The 18,859-nt window shown below is 36.8% G+C and overlaps 2 protein-coding genes across 4 annotated transcripts; both read right to left on the reverse strand.

Annotated features, from left to right (window-relative positions):
• Window positions 1-341: 341 nt before the first annotated feature.
• Window positions 342-15,488, reverse strand: LOC135676184 (mannosyl-oligosaccharide glucosidase GCS1-like). Of its 3 annotated transcripts, none has more exons than XM_065187077.1 (22): window positions 15,092-15,486; window positions 14,915-14,988; window positions 14,221-14,472; window positions 13,817-13,991; window positions 13,217-13,303; window positions 12,996-13,064; window positions 12,195-12,291; window positions 10,306-10,388; window positions 8,036-8,143; window positions 7,291-7,412; window positions 7,035-7,142; window positions 6,875-6,948; window positions 6,090-6,215; window positions 5,510-5,577; window positions 3,977-4,126; window positions 3,850-3,900; window positions 3,116-3,172; window positions 2,004-2,150; window positions 1,789-1,880; window positions 951-1,060; window positions 795-858; window positions 342-706 (listed from the first exon to the last, which is right to left on the reverse strand). In XM_065187077.1, exons 1-22 carry the CDS (start codon window positions 15,407-15,409, stop codon window positions 553-555), a joined length of 2,586 nt encoding a protein of 861 aa, XP_065043149.1. In that variant the 5' UTR covers window positions 15,410-15,486; the 3' UTR covers window positions 342-552. The 3 variants fall into 3 exon arrangements, 2 of the variants coding, with proteins under 2 accessions (XP_065043149.1, XP_065043148.1); XM_065187076.1 differs by having other exon boundaries at window positions 7,291-7,415; window positions 15,092-15,485; XR_010514182.1 differs by lacking the exon at window positions 342-706 and adding an exon at window positions 1,268-1,393 and having other exon boundaries at window positions 830-858; window positions 7,291-7,415; window positions 15,092-15,488.
• A 576-nt stretch (window positions 15,489-16,064) lies between these two features.
• LOC135677704 (uncharacterized protein At3g27210-like) lies at window positions 16,065-18,285 on the reverse strand. Its single transcript, XM_065190081.1, has 3 exons — window positions 17,965-18,285; window positions 16,862-16,942; window positions 16,065-16,762 (listed from the first exon to the last, which is right to left on the reverse strand). The coding sequence occupies exons 1-3, from the start codon at window positions 18,227-18,229 to the stop codon at window positions 16,326-16,328; spliced, it is 783 nt and encodes a 260-aa protein (XP_065046153.1). The 5' UTR covers window positions 18,230-18,285; the 3' UTR covers window positions 16,065-16,325.
• Window positions 18,286-18,859: the final 574 nt, after the last annotated feature.

The following is an 18,859-nucleotide window of genomic DNA, read 5'->3' on the forward strand; positions in this document are numbered from 1 at the left end:
TTTAGTGTCTATATGCATCTATCTCATTATTGTTCTCTATAATCAATCTGGTGAACATTAATGTCCGAGAATACTCACCTTAATCAACAGTATTCCCATTTGGAAGAACATAAAAACTTGGGAAGCACGAGAGTCTACAAAAGGGCATTTCTATGCTGTATCCACATGAAAGTTGAAGTGAAAGAAAAGCTCGAAGCAATAGCTTCAGAATTTTCTCTTTGGGTCTTTTGTATAACCCATGCAGAGATGTTCACTTGCTTCTCCCTCGTCGAATTCTGCTTTTCATATTATAATACTGCTAAGTTAATAAACTTGCATGAACAGACCTTTCATTGCTCAAGTTCAAAAATAATGCATCACCATATAAAAATGCATATATCCTGATACAGAAAATGAGGTATCTGACCCTCTTATCATTCTAGTTAGCCAATAAGAAATGGGGCTTCAATCATTGTATGGAAGATGAACGGATTGCTTAAGACACCACCTGAATGCTAGGCCAACTGTTTTTGTCTCTCAAGCGCGCTATCGACTCACGATATACCAAAAATTTCACCGTTGTAAACTAGGATAAGCTTCTGTCATCATCAAAAGAACAAGCGCAGTCCAACCGGTAAACGGTCGTGCACCTTTACCCTTGCCTTTATTCTTTTGATCATACTGCTCCCATAAGAACCCAGTCGCATAGTAGTTACGAACAATATTACTGTACAATGGAAGCAGCAAATTGTGGTAAGAAATCAACTTTTCTATAAGGACCTAATTTGATCGGGTTCAGCAACAAGAAATATTACCGTATCAAGTTTGACCTTAGCTCTTGATATAGTGTCTCAGCCGTAGTTCTGTATGGTCCATCCTCTGTAGAATATTGGCATCAAAGTAGCCGGTCATCATCAGATAAATAATGTAAGGTTACCTGTTCTTTGCTACCAAAACATTCCTATTTGTACCTTGTGAGTAGTGGTGGAGTGCTGAGAGAATCATGTAATTCATATTTATCCAAATCGGACCTCTCCAATAAGGTGGGTCATGCTCTGTGTTCCTTTTCATGTACAAGGAGCTACACAAAATAACAAATCTCAGCAACCAGTCCTTACATTCACAAGTCAATCATCTTAATAAAACAAGCTGCTTACCATGCACCTAAAACAAACACCACGGAATTTAAAACAGTCGCAGCTTGCATCAATTACATTCATATAGAGAAATCTAGATGCTGTAAGTAGCAAAATTGAACCACAAAAGTAAATGAAGTTCTCACACTGACCTCAGAATCATGTTTGCTAAAGCAATTAGGTTCACCCGCTTTAAATGGCAGACCCTAAACCCATGAAACTTTATGCTTCTTGGTAACCTAGCTGACCATCACGCCACTTATACAGAACCTGGAACACTGGCGAAATGACAAACTTCGTGTCATACTATTCTATCACCTAAAGGATGTTTCAATTGTTAACTAGATGGATCACCTGATGTCATCAGGAAGTCAATGGAACTTCTTCATTTTAAATAATATTTGGTTGGTTCACCAGGTGTCTGGGTAGTAGGTATTCACTTCATTTAAAAAAATTATTTGGTCCTTTTTTTTCCACTTCTTTGGTAGAAGGAGCTAATTACTGTCAGGATCTCACATGACTTCAAAATGAATATGGAAGTTATAAATTATCCTGGTACTTGTTCTTAAAGAAGCAAAAAATTGGAATATGCCAAGGAGACTAATATGTTGTCATAAAAAGAACATCAAGGCATAAAGAAAAAAGTGTCTGTGATATTTAGTCATTCAGTTACCTCATTTTAGAGAGTGAACGCACTCCATAATCTGTCCACAAGGTTGAGCGGTTAGATATGAGCCTCAACTGCTTCTCAAGGATTGGTGATTCCTGAACAGACAATGTGGTCATAAACAAATTATTGGCCATTAAAACACTAATACAGAAAACAGGATAGATCTTTCAGAGGTACAATATCTTCTGAAAGCACTACAGGGTTGATCCATGACTAACAGATGGAATGATCCCCATCATGAATGGGAAAAGGCTGACATAACCAAGATGGGGAACTAGTTTCAGCTGGGGCTCCTCCAATGTTTCGCGAACAAGTTCCCTTTGCACAGTATCCAGAACTTTCACCTCATGCCACCTCAAACGAACCTACGCATTAGGATTTGCAGTTTCATGCAAAAGAAACTTCAATAAACAAAGAAAAACAAATGAACAATCATGTGTTGATCAAAAAATTAAAACTATTAAATCAAAGTAGATAGTAAAGCAGGACTAATGTTAGTAGAAGAGAAAACCGGAAACACATATCCGAAGAAGTAACAATCTAGGACAAAGTCACGATTTAGTTACGAATAATTATATTTGACAATAAAAGCAAACCAATGGGCTTGTATGTAAGTACATTATCATCATAGACGAATCTTCATATTAAAAAACACTTGTTCAAGACTAAATTGAATGATGTGATAAACCTTGACATGTAGAGAATTAAAACAAAAGAGGATAATACATGATGCCTACGAATGGCCAAATAGGTCATAGCTGATCTTATAACCAAGACAACATGAAAAAAAAAATCTAATGGTGTCTTTTAAGTGGAACTTGTGTTTTAATAGAACATTTTTCAGGAGAAGATTGTCCGAGGGCAATTACCATAGATATCTCATGAGAACATTCTTCATCAGACAAGCTACGGAAACAAACTCCAGAAGGAAAAGCCAAATAAACATGCGAAGAGAGAACTGGCACAGCTCTTGGGCAGATGAAGCATTCTACATTTCAAGCAATGAAAGGGGATATTACATTTATTATTCCGGCAGATATTACTGCTGTTTTCTGTCTTAGTCGACTGATATACCCATTTAAAACTCAATCTTTTAGTATTTTCTTGAAATATTTTTCTTTACATTTTCTATTCAATATATTTTTGCTCCAAAACACCAGGCAATGTCAGCATGGCTTGGTATTCCTACATGTATTATTCTGGCAGCCAATCGGCACAGCTAGTGTTAAACTTAAATCTTCGTATTAGTAAACAAAAAAATGATCAAGTAGACATTACAATAAACAATTTAGGCTTAAATCCGAAGAGTTCACAAGATAAATTAGCATACCTTCTCAGTATGATATCCAAAGTCAAAATATGCTCCAGAGGCATGATCCAAATGCATCTGATATAAAAAAGGTATTCAACAAACAGTAAAGCAAATTGAAATTTGATTGACATAATAATTTACTTTAGTGTGTGCACCTTCTCACAAAGGGGATACTTAAACAGCATTTAGACATTGCAGAATAGTTAGTTTACCATGAAATCATATAAAATGTGGAGAAGACAATAATTCAAAATGGATTTATTTTTTTTTAATATTGTGAAGATTCTAGCAAGCCATTAAAATGCAGACAAGCAAAACTTAAGTTTCATAGTCTTCACCAACAAATATCAACTAAAAAAACAAATATTTGCTTATCAGACAGCCATTTGATCATAGATCCAGCATCAATCAGTTGAAAAGGCAGCAAAAAGAAGCAAGCAAATTCCTCCAGTCTAATTTTGATCATGGTCAATATGTCATACAGAAACGGTTTAACAATAACATTGATTTAGGATAATATTGTTACAAATTTACAATTATATGATATTTTCTGGCATCAGGTGCATATATACCTTATTTATCCTAAATGACAAACAGAAAAATGTCCAGAGCTATTTTAAACTATAATGTAATGCTTACCAAAACTTAAGTAATCATTAGTAAACAAAGAGAGATTTAATTTACAGAATTATGAGATTCAAAATAATCTTCCAAGTAACTAGTAGATTCTTGTATAAGCAGAAAACAAGCACCTGATTAAGTTTCTCAAAGTCTGAAAGCTGCTTTGACATGTGGTGATAATCCTGCAAAGTTTCCAAGAATAATTTAGTCTAGAGTCTACACCAACATTAAATCCCAATCTAACACATCAAACAAAACCATCGCTGAAGCATTTTCCATCTTCAGAAGCTCTGCAATTGAATGCATGCAATCTGCAGCAAGTAGCATCCAGCATCTTAGATCCAAGTGTCGTTCTTCATCATTTGGATGTGATGCACGTGGATAATCATCCAATCCAGATGTCAGTGTCTGAAAAGTAAATAATGATATTGACAAATAATCATGCTAAAATTGCTGAAAGATAAGGACTATTCATGCCGCGTGCTACCCATACTAGGCATGGTGTGGTTCTGAGTCACGAACAAAACAAAATCTAGCACATTGTGACTGGCATTGGCAGAAGAACATGGTGCCTGAGCTAGAAAATATGTTGGGCGAATGGAACATGCCAATCACCACAATGAGCAAGAAGCATGTCCACCATAATGAAATCCTGTGTATTAGAGGAGATAACAATCCACGATTTTTAAATGTGATATAAAAGAAATTACTTGTTTAGCTGCTTTATGATGTGTAACCAATCACATATTTGCTTCCCACTCTTTACTATGATTCTAGATCTGTATCTCAACAAGAAACCTGATCCTCATGACCAAGTCTAGGATGCAATTTCCCCTTTCACTTAATTCATGGCATACATCCAATAACTTCTCTCTTCTACCATATAATGCATTGCTTCCAGGCACACATCCAACATCTGGACCAGCACGTGCCATGTAAGCAATACTGTAAAAGTGTTGTACAGAATGACATCTCTTTGCTGAACGAAAGCCCATTCATGAAAACCCTCCTGTTAGAATTCTGCAATCATTTATTGCAAATACAATTATATATTTATCTATACTAGATGAGTCTCCAAGTTTCAAAAAATACCTTTGAATTGTATAGAAGTGGATAGGGACATAATGGTATGGTGTACAATGATCACCTTGCCAATGATGCCTTTTACTAGTGAATGTCTAGAGACTCCAGATCAAGGTTTAAAATATCAGTCTGGTACCAATATAGGTCGGCAGCTGGACAGGTAAGTTAGTACCACCTAGCCCAGAGGGAAAGAGGAAGAGAAGGGAGGAGAAAAGGAAAAGAGCAGTAGGAGAAGACAAAAAAGAAGAGGAGGTGAAGGTCGAGTTAGAGGCATACCAGTAGAAGACAGATATGGCGGCAACTTATACGAGAAGGAGCCAGCGATAACAATGACACCACGGGGAGAAGAAGAGATGGAAGAGAAGGAAAAAAGACAGAACATGACAAAAGAGAGAACTCATGAAAGGAGAGAAAGAACGAAAAAAAAAAAAGACAACTGCAGAAAACTGCAAAAAAATAAAAACTATGCCGCCTGACACACTCGGTTTCAGCCATTGGATGATATGTCAAAGACGGCACTCATAACAGTCATGAAGCCCATTATAACCCTACTAGGCGAAAGATGATGGTCTAGGTAACAATCCTATCAAGGCATGTAGAACCTTTTCATTAATAGTGAACAATGAAGCCTGGTTGAGATAGGCATTAATAACTCAACATCTAATAAGCAAACAATGTTAGATGAGAAGTAAAAAAATATAATCAAACCTTTGGATTTAGTTCTTTGGTTGTTGTATTGTCTCTTCCATGCCAATAAAATGTACCAACATCCTTCCCTGAAAAATAATTATTAAGGAAACAATATGTCAGATATTAGAACTTCCATATTTCCATAGTGTTGGTTCCATAATGTCCATAATATTTGTTAAATGTTTTAAAGCGTAAGCATGAAATGCAAAAGGAACAGTGGATATCATTGCATACTACACAAAAACTGCAGAACTAAATGCCAATTTATCACAATGATGGACCTCAATTAGCATACCAAAGACATCTATCAAACATAAGAAAATGAACTTCTGATAAGAGACTACTTATCACTAAACATATGATATGCTAAAAATTTTGAGAAAATAAGTTGCATAGCATACCACCACTAAAACCAACTATATACATACATCATACTGAATTACTGATTACAGCTATTCATGAATGAAAAGAAAGATATAAATCAAAGCATCCCATCATGAAATGTTTTCAGACAAGACAAACAATTTACATAACCAAAGATGAAAGAGATTATGTGAGACATCCATGCACATCATAGTTCTCATGAAAACTGACTCACCAGATTGTGCAGTATTGAACCACTGGAACCATGCATTTAAGCGAATGTAGGCTCTACTAAGAAAATCAGTAATCTCGTTGGTTTCTTGAGATGAAAATTTTCCCATCCGTATGCCATTTAACAAGTCTGGAAAAAACAAAGTTCCACAATAAATCCAATCCTCCACATGCAGATTTGATTTCCAATATAAACAATGACAGACATATAAAATCTACTTCCTATATAGATATTCAACAACAATGACCATAGTTACAGAAGCATTTTTTTTTCTTTATCTAATTCAATTCAATAGAACTAAATTGTCTTAGAATTACAAATTTTCAAAATGTAAAAATGTTTACCACAGTCAGGTTCAAGGGTAAATCACCACAGTTAACTGCAATTGTAAAAAGGATGATCTGAGCATACAAATGAAGAAAGAAAAGCAATTTGTGATTCTTAATGCATATGTCAACAAGGATATGAGTTCCATTAAGTTCATGGAAGTATTAAACCACTGGCATAATAGGTATAATACACTAGTTTTATCATGTAGCGAATGAGAAGTCTCTTCATTTATTGGTGTGAACTGTTGACATGGAAGTTAGGTGGCAACGACTTAATGTTAGGTGACAATGGTGTGGCAATGTTTCATGATGAGCAAGGTACACAGCACATACCATTAATCAATTTGGCCATAAATTCATACCAGATGCTATATGCACATCTAGTAAAGATCTTTTACATATTTTCAATTCCTATCATTGTTAGGCCCAACAACACAATGGCAAGTAAAGTTATCACACCTCGTAGAACAAGAAATAAAGTTGGTGGATTCCCATTTGTTGGATATTGAAGAACAAATTCCTCAGGGACCTTACTGCAAATATTAAAAGAGAGGAATAAATAATTGGAATTATATTCCATTTACTGCAAAGATAGTTGTACCAGTAAAGACCAGATTACCTCAAAGCTTCAGCTCCTAAAATCTGCTCACGAGGAATCCATCCATCAATATTGATGAGATCCAACCAATGTCCAATAATATCCATGGATAATTTAGCATCCCAACGCCTAAAATTGACATGATACATAATTTAAAGAAGAGATACATTACATGAGCAAATGCCTAACAAAGGAATCCAGATATTTGTGTAATAAATGTCTAATCAATCTACCAAAAAATTCTGCATAATGATTAGATTTGTGGCATACAACAAACCCGATGATCATCTGATGGAAGCCTTCATCCCACAAAAAACCTCTTGGAAAGAATGATCGGCTAGGAACAGCTGTGAAAAGTGCAGCTGGCCAATATGAAATAAACTTTTCACCATTCTCTTGCTGCTAAAGAGAACAAGTGTTACATGCCTATCGTGCCTTCCTCTCAAGGCTAAATAAGAACATAACTAGCAACTTTAAAGATCATGAAGACTAATTCAAGTAGCATAAATGTCAAAGCTTCTTCACACTACCAATTTCAGAGAATGTCAATCTGTATCAGATAAGCTCAGTGAAATCAGTAGTCAGTACAACATAACGATGGCTTGAAAAAACCAAATATTTAGACAACAGTAGATATTATGTCCATGTGCTTCCCATGATCTAATTAGCGACAGCTTTAGTGATGTAAATTACGAAAGGAATATCATGTGTCTTGTAAATTTGGGAGATCATTTGATTTGTTTTACAAAACATAAACAAACAGAAGGAAACAAAAGATAGCCAGATCATATTGATGAAATGTAGTTGGTTTCAAACTTCAAATATGACACAAATACGCTTTTAACAATATGTTTCCAAAGATGTAGTCCCACTGGCAAACAATGAGCTAGGTTTCTACCTTAAGATCATTGGATTCTAATGGTTTACCAACGAAAAAAGGAATGTGGAACAAGAGAAAATATATGCAACCCACTGTTGAACCACAGATGAAAATTTAAGTCCAGTTAATTTCTCTAACTTACAGTGAAACCTTTGGGTAAGGCAATCCTTGATTGGCCATAGAAGTAACCGATCCCCCCCAGCAGATTTCCAATGGCTGCCCTACCAACGATCATTGATTCAGAATCAACCTGAATCATATCGAAATGTTAGAGCAAAACCGATGCAAGCCAAATGAAATACAAGCCAATCTCAAAATAAAGAGGTCAATAATAGAATGCACAATTCACTTTTCATATTAACGATGCACAAGGCCTATGCTTCCATCAAATATGGTGTGTACCACAACATATGTCTGCAATTGTATATGTGCAATTCTCAACCACGAAAATGATAATAATGTATGCAGCTGCTTATGCAGTCATACAACTGTATGTAAGCAATCCTCAAGCACAAAACTAATAATGGCATATGTTTAAGCATTTATTCTTTAAATATATCTTGTATACACATGATCTTTTAATATTTGAATATGAGCCACATATGCTCCACATAGAGGGGGTGTAAAAGCTCAACAAGACATGCAAACTTGACAGAGTGGATTTTGGCTTTGACCTAATATGGTTTGTGGCATAAATGGGTCTAATTGCTCAACCCATTTCAAACAAGGGTCACCACTTGCATCAATCGCTTAACCTGCATGAACCTAACTGACACAATAATGACGCATGTGACCCACATGACCTGATTAACTTATGATCGCTAAATATTTTATTTGAAATTTAAGAAATCTTCTTCCAAGGAAAATTGTAGGTTAATAAAATAAATTGCCATTGACAAGAGTGTAAGTTTATCAGCTAATCAACCAGGTATTCTGATTTAAGTTGGTTTGGGTCAAAGTAGTAAGACTAGGCCAGTCAGATCCAGGTCAGCTTCGGATTGTAAGGTCTTAACCCGTCAGGTCTAATATTATATTTCTTACTTGAGCCTTCATTTGGTAAAGCTCTTTAAATATATATGCATCAACTTGATTTTATTAAGTCCAAAAAAATCCACAAATACCACCCTAAAATATCACATCAACATGCAGACCCTCTCTCCCTTTTCTCTTCCATGTTAAGGCAACCTAAAAAGGAAAAAGATAGTCATCCATATTCCATGCCCCCGCTACTCCCTACATTCCATGTTAAGGTTACCCAACGAAGAGTAAGAAAAATGTAAGAGAGGAGAGGATAGAAGCCACTAACTAGAGAAGGAAAACTACACTATTCCACAAATACATCACTTTCTCGTAGAAAGGCAAGTTGGTTTCAAATATCACTATGGTCCTTATTCACCAAAACTTACTATTAAACTTTAAATGGAGACCACCACCGACTTGCCGACTCAACCATCTTTGCTACTGTTGCCACCCTATGATATGTGCAATTAAGCTTACGTTCAATTTGTTGTTAGCACAGAAATTAGCTGATAATAGACTGGCGAGAGGGAGAGGGTCTCCTCCCTTTCTTTTGTTTTCACTGTTGCCAAGCCCATGGCCAACAGCCCAACACCTCTCTGGCAGTGGCCCAAATCACAGGCTAGTAATGGAGGCTAACAAATGAAGGGGGGCAAGCCGTAGGCAAGAGAGAGACTGTGGTGAATGGAGAGACGAGACCAGCCAATCAGGATGACAAGATAACTGAACAAGCATAATATAGATTAAGCACTTATGACCCTTCCAATCAGGATGACAAGATAACTGAACAAGCATAATATAGATTAAGCACTTATGACCCTTTAGTTGGTTTTGTTTGCACCACTACTGTGTACCGTTAAGTAATGTCCTTCTCAAACCCAATCTGGCTAGAACCTAGGTCTAGGACAAATAAGCCCCTAGCCATTCAAATTAAGGTTTACGAAGTGAATTTTTTCTGATTACTGCTTTAAACTTAGCCAAGAATGGGCAGGAAGCTATAAATTTGCAAAGCAACAACTTACTAAGCTACACATACTTAAGAAGCGATACTAGTTGAGGTACTGTTTACTTGCTAACCAATATATCAAGGACTTGGTATATACTGAATATGTTCAACAATGTCATATAGTGCAACAAAGCAAACAAGAATACTTTAAAAAATGTGTGTGACATTAAAAATCAGAGCGAGATTAAGAAATCTAGCAAACCAAGAAAAAGAATGAATTCCATTGAAAACCTTTTACTTCAATGTTTCATTACTCCAAACAAATTTCTAGCAACAAATGAGTATCATGAATTCATAGAATGAAAAGCTTTTCATATAAAAAAGTTGTGTTTGCAACACCAAAATCATGTCCCAAGGATATGCATAATCAATAGGCTAAGTAATTGTACCTCATCCTTTATATTGAAAATGCTGACATACTTGTCCTCAACTTCCCCTTGTTTCTCTTCTAGTCGAGTGGACAACATGGCTCCTGATATATGTTTTTAAAAAATAAGGGAAATTTTCAAATTAAATAAAAAATAAAAGTCAGATAAGCAGAAAAGGCTGCTTAAGTGGGGCATGGCATCAAATAGTTTCTTTCCATTTAGGAGATGGAATTTCTCATACAATTTCTTTTCATTTCCTTTCCAGTTCTATCTTTTGCACTCCCCCTTTCACTTTGTCATTTTTGTATTTCTTTATCGCTGGTAGTAAATTTTGTTATGGGTCAAGGAAGTATAGCCATGTTCATTTCACTTGATCACAATAACACCATGAGATACCATCATTTTCAACTAAACTATCTTAAACTGATGGAATATTTTTTTCTTATTTAGTTGTCTAAATTTGTCATGGCTCAGAAAATTTACCTGATGAAGTTTACACCATATTATCACGAACAGTCGTCGCGAACCCGCAACAACTTCGTTCAATGAACCGTTCGTCGCTTTTGCATATACGTACAGACGCTTGCCAGTATGTTTTGCCTTGGTTTTGTGTGTTTTTGCTTGTAAAAATGCATGTTCGAACAGGTTGCAGCGCTACAGTGCAACCGCTCGCTGCGCCGGGCAAAACTATCCCAAAATGGCTCTGTTTTCGCATGCCACGGGCTGTTTTCTACAGCCCGTTGCAGCACCCAAAATGTCAGCCATCTTAGCACCCTGGAACCCCCTGAGTGCCACCAGGGGGATGGGGTTTCGGGGTAGTGTCAGGCATTGAACAATCTTCACAAGTTTGCACGTTAACTTGACGGGAACTTGCCTTCGCGCCCGACACCCGGTTAGCAGTTGTTTGTAGACTTGCAACTGTTCGTTCTACCTTCTAAAGTCCTTGTTTTTCTCCTTCCTCTCTTTTCTCTCATGCACGCAAGGTGCTCGTTGAATTGCTTGTAAAGCTTCCCTTTTTGCGAGACGTCGAGACTTATCCGTCATTCATTTTTTAACTAATCAACTTTCTCTTTTACAGGTCCTTCGGGACCTGAGTGACGTTGCAAATTGGCTGACCCTTTGCGGACACATATCGAAAGGGCACGTCATGCCTTAGCTTGAGTTGCCTAAGTTGTAAAGCACCCTTGCGCCAACTTCTCGGATTTAGCTGGGATTGCCTAAGGATGCCTCACGGCTTAAACAATTCTAGCTAAGTCCATGACAATATGGCTCAACTAGTGATAAGTCATAATGTTTAGACCAAGGTATGCAATTTCGTACGGTACCGGAGTTTCGACGTTCGCTTGGCATGGTACGACACTGTATACCGAGTGATATACCGTTCGTTATACCGCTCGGTATATATATATATATATATTTATTTATTTATTTATATTTATATTTATATTTTTTTATAAAAGGCGATGTCGCATCGCCTCGGCGACGTCGCCTCGTTTATATATATATATATATATATATATATATATATATATATATATATATAAGGCGACGCGACGTCACCAAATATATAAATATTTATATATATTAATTTTTTTTTTTCGTTCCGTCCGGTAACGGGCGGTCCGTGTACCGGTCAGCTAACGGACCGATACATACCGCCCGTACCGGAAGATATTATTCGAAATTACATACCTTGGTTTAGACACGACTACCATATATACTATCAAACTAAGCTAAACAAATCATAAACTAGTACCATCTAGGGAGAAACGTTTCACCTATTATTGTTTTAAGCTAAAGAAATAATAAACCAGTAGAATCTAGAAAGGACCATTGCACCTAAGATTGTTTCAAACATCTCGTGCAATGCTTGAGTGCTAATATATTTAGTAAACAGGTAGCATAACTACCTGTAAGGCTGTTGATGCGTTCATCGATGCTTGAACCTTCCACATTGGTTCCAGATACAAAAGCTATATCTATTTTGGCAGGAACAGTTGCGGAAATCTGGAAGAAAATGGCAGGAACCCATTACATTAGACCTTATAATTCAGAAGAACAGTAATTAACAAAAAACTTAAAGAAAATAAAAGGAGTTAATGTTCTTCAATAAAACAATGGAACTCCACAAACTTCCTCACAAGACGGTATTTCTAGTACACAAGTTGAACATGGCAAAAGACTTATGTATCAAAAGTGTCATACATGGATATCATAAATACAGTTTCAAATTCGATCCAATACCAGGTTTGACAAACTGCCAGACCAGCATAATACAAATATAGCATATGGTACACTAGCTTATAATACCCAATGTCAACAAGAAACAAATAATAAAAGAAAATGAAAGAATGGTCTGAACAGTATGTTCCATTAGTAGTGCTTGGTTGGACCGGTAAAAGCGGGTCAGAACATCTTGGTCCAACAAAATTTAAAACATTACAGAAATATGCTTCACAACTGTGAAGTATTGACATGGATAAAAAAACCAACAAGACATGGTACAACACACTGACATGATAGATCTTAAATAAAGTAGGTAACAACATAGTGTGAACACGGGAATTGATAATTACATATATGTATATGTGTTGCAAAAAACCTAATGTATTAAGATATTTTATGTACAATTTAAACCAATGCAAGCATTTTCAAGTGTCTGTGCTTCATGATTAACAAGGTTTATGGTGCAATCCAAAAATTATTAAAACCTGAACAACAATTATATTTGAAGAATCTTCAATTGCATCAGGTAACCGAAGTTGCCCAGTTCTCCTTGCCTAGAGTACATGCAACAAAGCAACAAAAACTTAAACTGTCAGTTTAGTATAACATACAGCATCTAAACAAGAAGAGGGAGGAAAGAAGGGGGAAAATGAGCATCTGGATACCTGCCAACCGCTGCAAAAGTGTTAAAACAGATCCAACTTACATGAAATGCAAGAGTGCCCTGAACAAGTTCCGACAAATTGTGCATATGAAGAGTTCTGAACCCAGAAAAGTGAGCATCCAATTTTTCCTGCAAAACAGAGGAAAATAATCATCTAATCATAATAAACTTCATGGCATAGAATCATCCAGCTTATACTCTATGGACATAGAATCATCATCCAACTATATTAGCTGAACACTCAATTATTCTCTTAGTGTTGCTAATATTGTATTTCATATATTTAGTACAACTCCTACTTGATCAAAAACCATTAGTTTTTATGTTGTCTTCATAACACAAGTTTAAAATGAATATCAATTGAACTCTCATTACTTTAAATAACATCAACAAAAAACAATATACCCCATGAATTTATTCTGTATATGACTGGGAAATTTATTTCATCCATCGAAAATGTGAAAATGGATATATCATGAACTAGAAACTAAGAAAATGCAAAGAGCAAAAGTGTATCTGACAAACTTCAAATTTCCCAACAAAATAAGGAACTAAACTCAATTACTAATACATAAAGGGCCAGAATAACTGAAAGCACATCAGGATCAGGAATATCTTCCTAAGTTAACTAAAAGACGATACCTGTGAATCTAAATGTAGTTCCCAACCACCTACATCATTGCGCTCTCCAAATGCCAAAAGAGTGGAATCACGGGATTCAAATTTCTGCCTTTGCACACCTAAGGAATTTCCTTCTTCGTCAGCAACATAAAAGAAAAGATGTGCAGTGCTATCTTCAGCATCATGTACCTTAGACCTGTGAATCAAACAAATGGACCATGTAAAAGGCAAGCCACAATCTACCAGGTTCTAGAAAGTAGAAACTGACACTTGTAGTAATAATAAATAGTCATGTAAATTAACAGCTAAAATCCATGTAAAGCTACTCCACATGATACCATAGTACAAATTAAAATATTTAATCCTAGCTCTGATGATGATGAAATTCACCTCTCAGTAAACATTAAACTGAAAATACAACTTACTTAGTGTTCTGCAAATCCAATCTAACAGCCCAGTCGCCACCATAGCCACTGCCTTCCCTTTTCTCTTTCAAGAAACTAGTCATGAATGATAATCCATGATCGACGATTTCTTGACGTCCATAGTCCCTACCATTGTGATCTCTCCATCCGTATGTGCTTAGATCATCAGAATCCTGGCAAATATGACGAAGAAAGTACTGTCCATCCTTTATGCCGATCCACATTAATCCAGCAATTAGTGATTGTGGAGTCCTGCAGATTACAACAGCAAGTCACCACCGAACAAGTGTTTCCCATAAGTGATATACGTGTATATCAACAAAACATCTTTTGAGGAAGCTTGAAGCTTAGACAAATCTAAACATCAACAGACAGACTTTAACAAAGAATAGTTATGTAAACTTCAGGTTGGACATCCACAATCGCAAATCAAAAGAAAATCGGAAAACATACTAAGTGGTCCATAGGCCTCTATCCTTGACCACAGTCAATATTTTAGTAAATACATGAAGAGCAAGATTTTTATTATTGATAACTAACTTAACATAGTCCAAACACAAACGTGATCAACCCCGTTTTATCGGTTCCACAAAAGTTTCAATCTCTCCAACAAGTATTGTAGTTAATCATCACATCGAATCCACAGATGGAGCGAACGATAACAAAAGAACCAAATCATCGCAAAATCCAGTACCTGGCTCGGATTCCAAGGTACACGTGAGGTCGGTAGGTGCCCCAGTACAAGCTCTCCTGGTGCTCTCCTTGAAACTGTAACCAAGCCAAACAGCTAAAAATGGTATCCACCTTATATTAATCGTAAGTAACTGTACAGGGCTTCCGAACTCTTTCTCGGATTGCAAGAAATACCTACCTGGGGAAGATCCATCATCCTGGGGGCCGGCAGCGGCGTGACGGCCCTCCTCAAACTCCGAACTGCCGCATCCTCCCTCAAGGAGCCCCATTGATAATTATTAACCAAGAAAAACACAAACAGCGAGGCCAAGAACCCTAACCCTAGCAGCGTCTTGAGGCTGACGTCCCTCAACCGGATCGGGCCGTGGTCGCGGCTCCGTCCGTTTCTGATTCCCTCGACAGGGCGGCGCGGGCCGCGGGCGGATTCGCCGGCGTCGGCCTCCCCAGGCGAGGACCTTCCCCGGCTACGCGCCGTCCGTCGACTGCCTCCGCTCATCGCGGCCTCGGTCGTCGGGAAGTGTACCGAAGCCTTCTTCTCGCTATATTTACCGAAGCAGAGACCGGGAGGACTTAGGGTTGTTGATTTCCACGCCGTTTCAAATGACGGCCGTTTGACCGTTACGACGGCCGTTATAAGATACCATTACGCGAAATGATATAAAAGCCGGTAGATGTCATAAGGCCGTTACAGTAACAAAACAGTGTTACTTCCAAATCACACCTCACACTCATTCAAAATCGAGATCACTGGATATTTATTCGAAGTGAAGTATGTCTCCACTTGAACAAAGCTTAGTTAATAACAGTCATTTTTAGGAATATTATTACTATTAAGGAACCGAAAAAAAGCCAAATTAATCTCCTTAATTTCTAAAATTAATTAATATAAACTACTCGATAATCGACTCCTAATTCGTCGAACCAAAATAAATTCGCTCTTATTTTTTTTATTTTTTATTTTTTTTCAGAAGCTGAAAATCCCTCAAAGTATGCATCAAAATGTGCTCAACAAAAATCTTATCATATGCTAGATTCAAACTACTTCGAAATCGATGTTCGATAGAATAATCGAGAGACTCCTCGAGTATTATATTCCTTTTTATAATCGTAAAAATTATATTTCTGCTTTTATCACACATAATAATAATCTATTACATCAAGTTCATGAGATTATACCAGCAACATCAAATTCATGAGAATTATTATAAAGCTGAACAATATCAGGCAAGAACAATACAAGTAATATACAACCTCTAAACGATATATCAGTTTTCTCACCCTTCCCCACTGAGAACAAGGAATTCTTTCAGCTTCTCACAGAAAACTAGGTTCCTTATGCAGACGAGTTCTTTATTGATTGCTGGGATCAACAATAACTAACAGGAACACTGCTTCAGGAAAACAGGGTTCATTCACTGTGGCTTCCTCTTCCTTCTCTCTCTAAAGCTAAGGCTGTGTGCCAAGCTTGGCAGGCAACACTGCTGGGTCTTCACCATTTTATCTTTCTGGTCACTGAAATCTTTACTTGGAAGCCCATCTTTTGTGCAGGGAGAATTAGTGCCAGGCATTTCAGTAGCATCTTCAGCAGAGACTTCTGGAAGATGATGTTCTGCATCAAGCTTACAGATACCTGATCTTCCATTGATCTTTACCTTGCTATTGGAATCATCTTGTTTGATGCCGAGTTCTTCCTCGAGTCGGTTCTCCTGAAGAAGTTGAGCAAGTCTCTTCTTCTCAGCAGTTGGAGGAGGCTCAGATTTGGTCTGAGGAGAAGTGTCAGCAGAGAAGATGAGTGGCTCATTGTTACTCATCTCATAGTTAGGAGTACTGCCTCTGGAAGGAACAAAATCTGCAAACAAGAAAAATCCATCCAAATATTAGTTAGGAAGTAGAAACATAAATCAAAAGAACAAATCATGCTTTCTCTTCCTCATTTTGATGAGAATACCTCCATTAACACTGACAAAGTCTTCTTCACAATCAGAATCTAACCATGCCTGTGAGTCAAAGAATGCCTCCTCTTTATTATCTGCAAGTCACAGGCCTTCAAGTGACTGACTACAATTCAGCAAAGGAACAAGCAACATTTTATGCAGATGAAAAACCAGACTACACTGGATTTCTTATTAACCATACTTATTCAGTATATTTGTTTTTCTTCCTTTTTTTTTTTCTCCCTTATGGTGCAGCATAGTATTTTCTTTCCTTTTATTGACTTTTTTTTATTTGTATTTGTAACATTCCTCAGTTTAATCCTCATCAAAAATTGTCTGCTTCATAACCCTCCTCCATCTCAATTCATTTCCACCAAAAAAGCACAAGTTGATTCCCATAAAAAAAAAACATATTTAGATGATAAAAGTAATCCTTCTCAGATAACCTACCAATACTAATGAATTGGTAGTAAATCTAGATGAGTTCCATCCAGCACAGTAATCCTTCTCAGTCTTTATTTAAATGAGTTCCATCCATGACTAGTAAATCTAAAGCACAAAATAACAGAAAACAAGATGCACCAGTACATGCATCAGATAATAAACAGGAGCTCATCAAAAAATCATTACATTAAATAAAAAGCTAGATCTAGATTGGAGACTCAGAAGCTTCATTGACCTGCCACATTTCTTGGGAAAGTAATGGCACACATTTATAGGAGAAAAAGCATATAACTTTAATAGAGTATTCTTAAATTTAAAGATTTCAATTCATCCACAAGAACAGAAACAAGATACACATCCAACTTGTCAGTGATAAATAGAAGAAGAAAGTGGATTTCTTCTCAACTTTATTGTCAAAAATACACACACACACACACACACACACACACACACACACATATATATATATATATATATATATATATATATTACAATGAACATTATGAACCACCAATTATTGCAATAGTATAAATCACATAAAAACAGTTACATTCTTGTCAAGCATCCAGAAAGCAAACTAGAAAGAAGGCCAGTGATGAACTCAAAAAGACAATGGAGCAACCAAAACAGGAAAACATCAGACACATAACAATAAGAAACCAAAGGATCATACCGATATCAGTGATCTTAGCATCACAACCATCATCCACGTTCTCTCCCTTGGACTCCAATTGCCCAGCTGAACCTTCCCCATTGAGAACATTTTCCTTCACCGAGGATGTAGCCAAGAACTTCCTGGCCTTGGACCCAATTCCCAACACCAGCCTCATGGTGGAATTTGGATGCCCAGGGGCTTGCAGAAAGATATCAGAACCTTGAAACTTGTGAAGCCTATTGTCAGAGGAAGAGAGGGAGGAAGAGCATGGAAGCACCAACATCAATGTGCAAAGAAACAAAAGAAAGTGGGAGAGTGGAGAGGACTGATAGTGAAGTTATGGTGATTGGTGCCTTGACCACCAATTCTATTATGATTAGATGGGTCCAACTGAAGAATAGAGAGCTGGTGATGCCATTTGCATGTGCCCTGGAGGAAATGGATCCTTTTTCTACTGTTCAGCTCACATGTCTTCATACTTGTGATGCTTAAAAAAAAATTCAGAAGATACTGAATTCCCAGTTGCCAGTGTTTGCATAGATGTTCATTTTGTTTGTCTTGAAGTGAGTGCAGATGGTTTAATTGAACAACAATGAGAGAGATTTATTATTTGGTGCTGATCTCAAAATTCAAGAGAAGAAAAATTCCATGTAGTTTCATATTTCAGCTCTGACATCAGTATTTTCTTTCTTTTTACTGTAAAAAGAAAATATCAGATATTACAATAAGATTATACCTTGGAGATATAGGTGAACATGATTCTTCTTAAGTTCTATTGCATGAGGACTGTCCACACATATCTTATTGAAAAGGAAATTTTGATTCTTAGTACGATCTCTCAACGAAAGACCAAAATATATCACCCGATCAAGTTTAGGTACCACGTTTCTCAAGGATCATTGGTGAGCTACAC

The sequence above is a fragment of the Musa acuminata genome, chromosome BXJ1-6, assembly GCF_036884655.1.
Source record: "Musa acuminata AAA Group cultivar baxijiao chromosome BXJ1-6, Cavendish_Baxijiao_AAA, whole genome shotgun sequence".
NCBI classification, from domain to species: domain Eukaryota; kingdom Viridiplantae; phylum Streptophyta; class Magnoliopsida; order Zingiberales; family Musaceae; genus Musa; species Musa acuminata.

Coding starts and splice junctions, on each gene's coding strand:
- LOC135676184 (XM_065187076.1), bottom strand. CDS start 15,409: ATGAGCGGAGGCAGTCGACGGACGGCGCGTAGCCGGGGAAGGTCCTCG. Junction 13,992..14,220: donor TTGGATTTGCAGAACACTAA/GTAAGTTGTATT, acceptor TTTGATTCACAG/GTCTAAGGTACATGATGCTG. Junction 13,065..13,216: donor AGGGCACTCTTGCATTTCAT/GTAAGTTGGATC, acceptor CATGTACTCTAG/GCAAGGAGAACTGGGCAACT.
- LOC135677704 (XM_065190081.1), bottom strand. CDS start 18,229: ATGTTGGTGCTTCCATGCTCTTCCTCCCTCTCTTCCTCTGACAATAGG. Junction 16,943..17,964: donor TGCTAAGATCACTGATATCG/GTATGATCCTTT, acceptor TGTGACTTGCAG/ATAATAAAGAGGAGGCATTC. Junction 16,763..16,861: donor CTTTGTCAGTGTTAATGGAG/GTATTCTCATCA, acceptor TCTTGTTTGCAG/ATTTTGTTCCTTCCAGAGGC.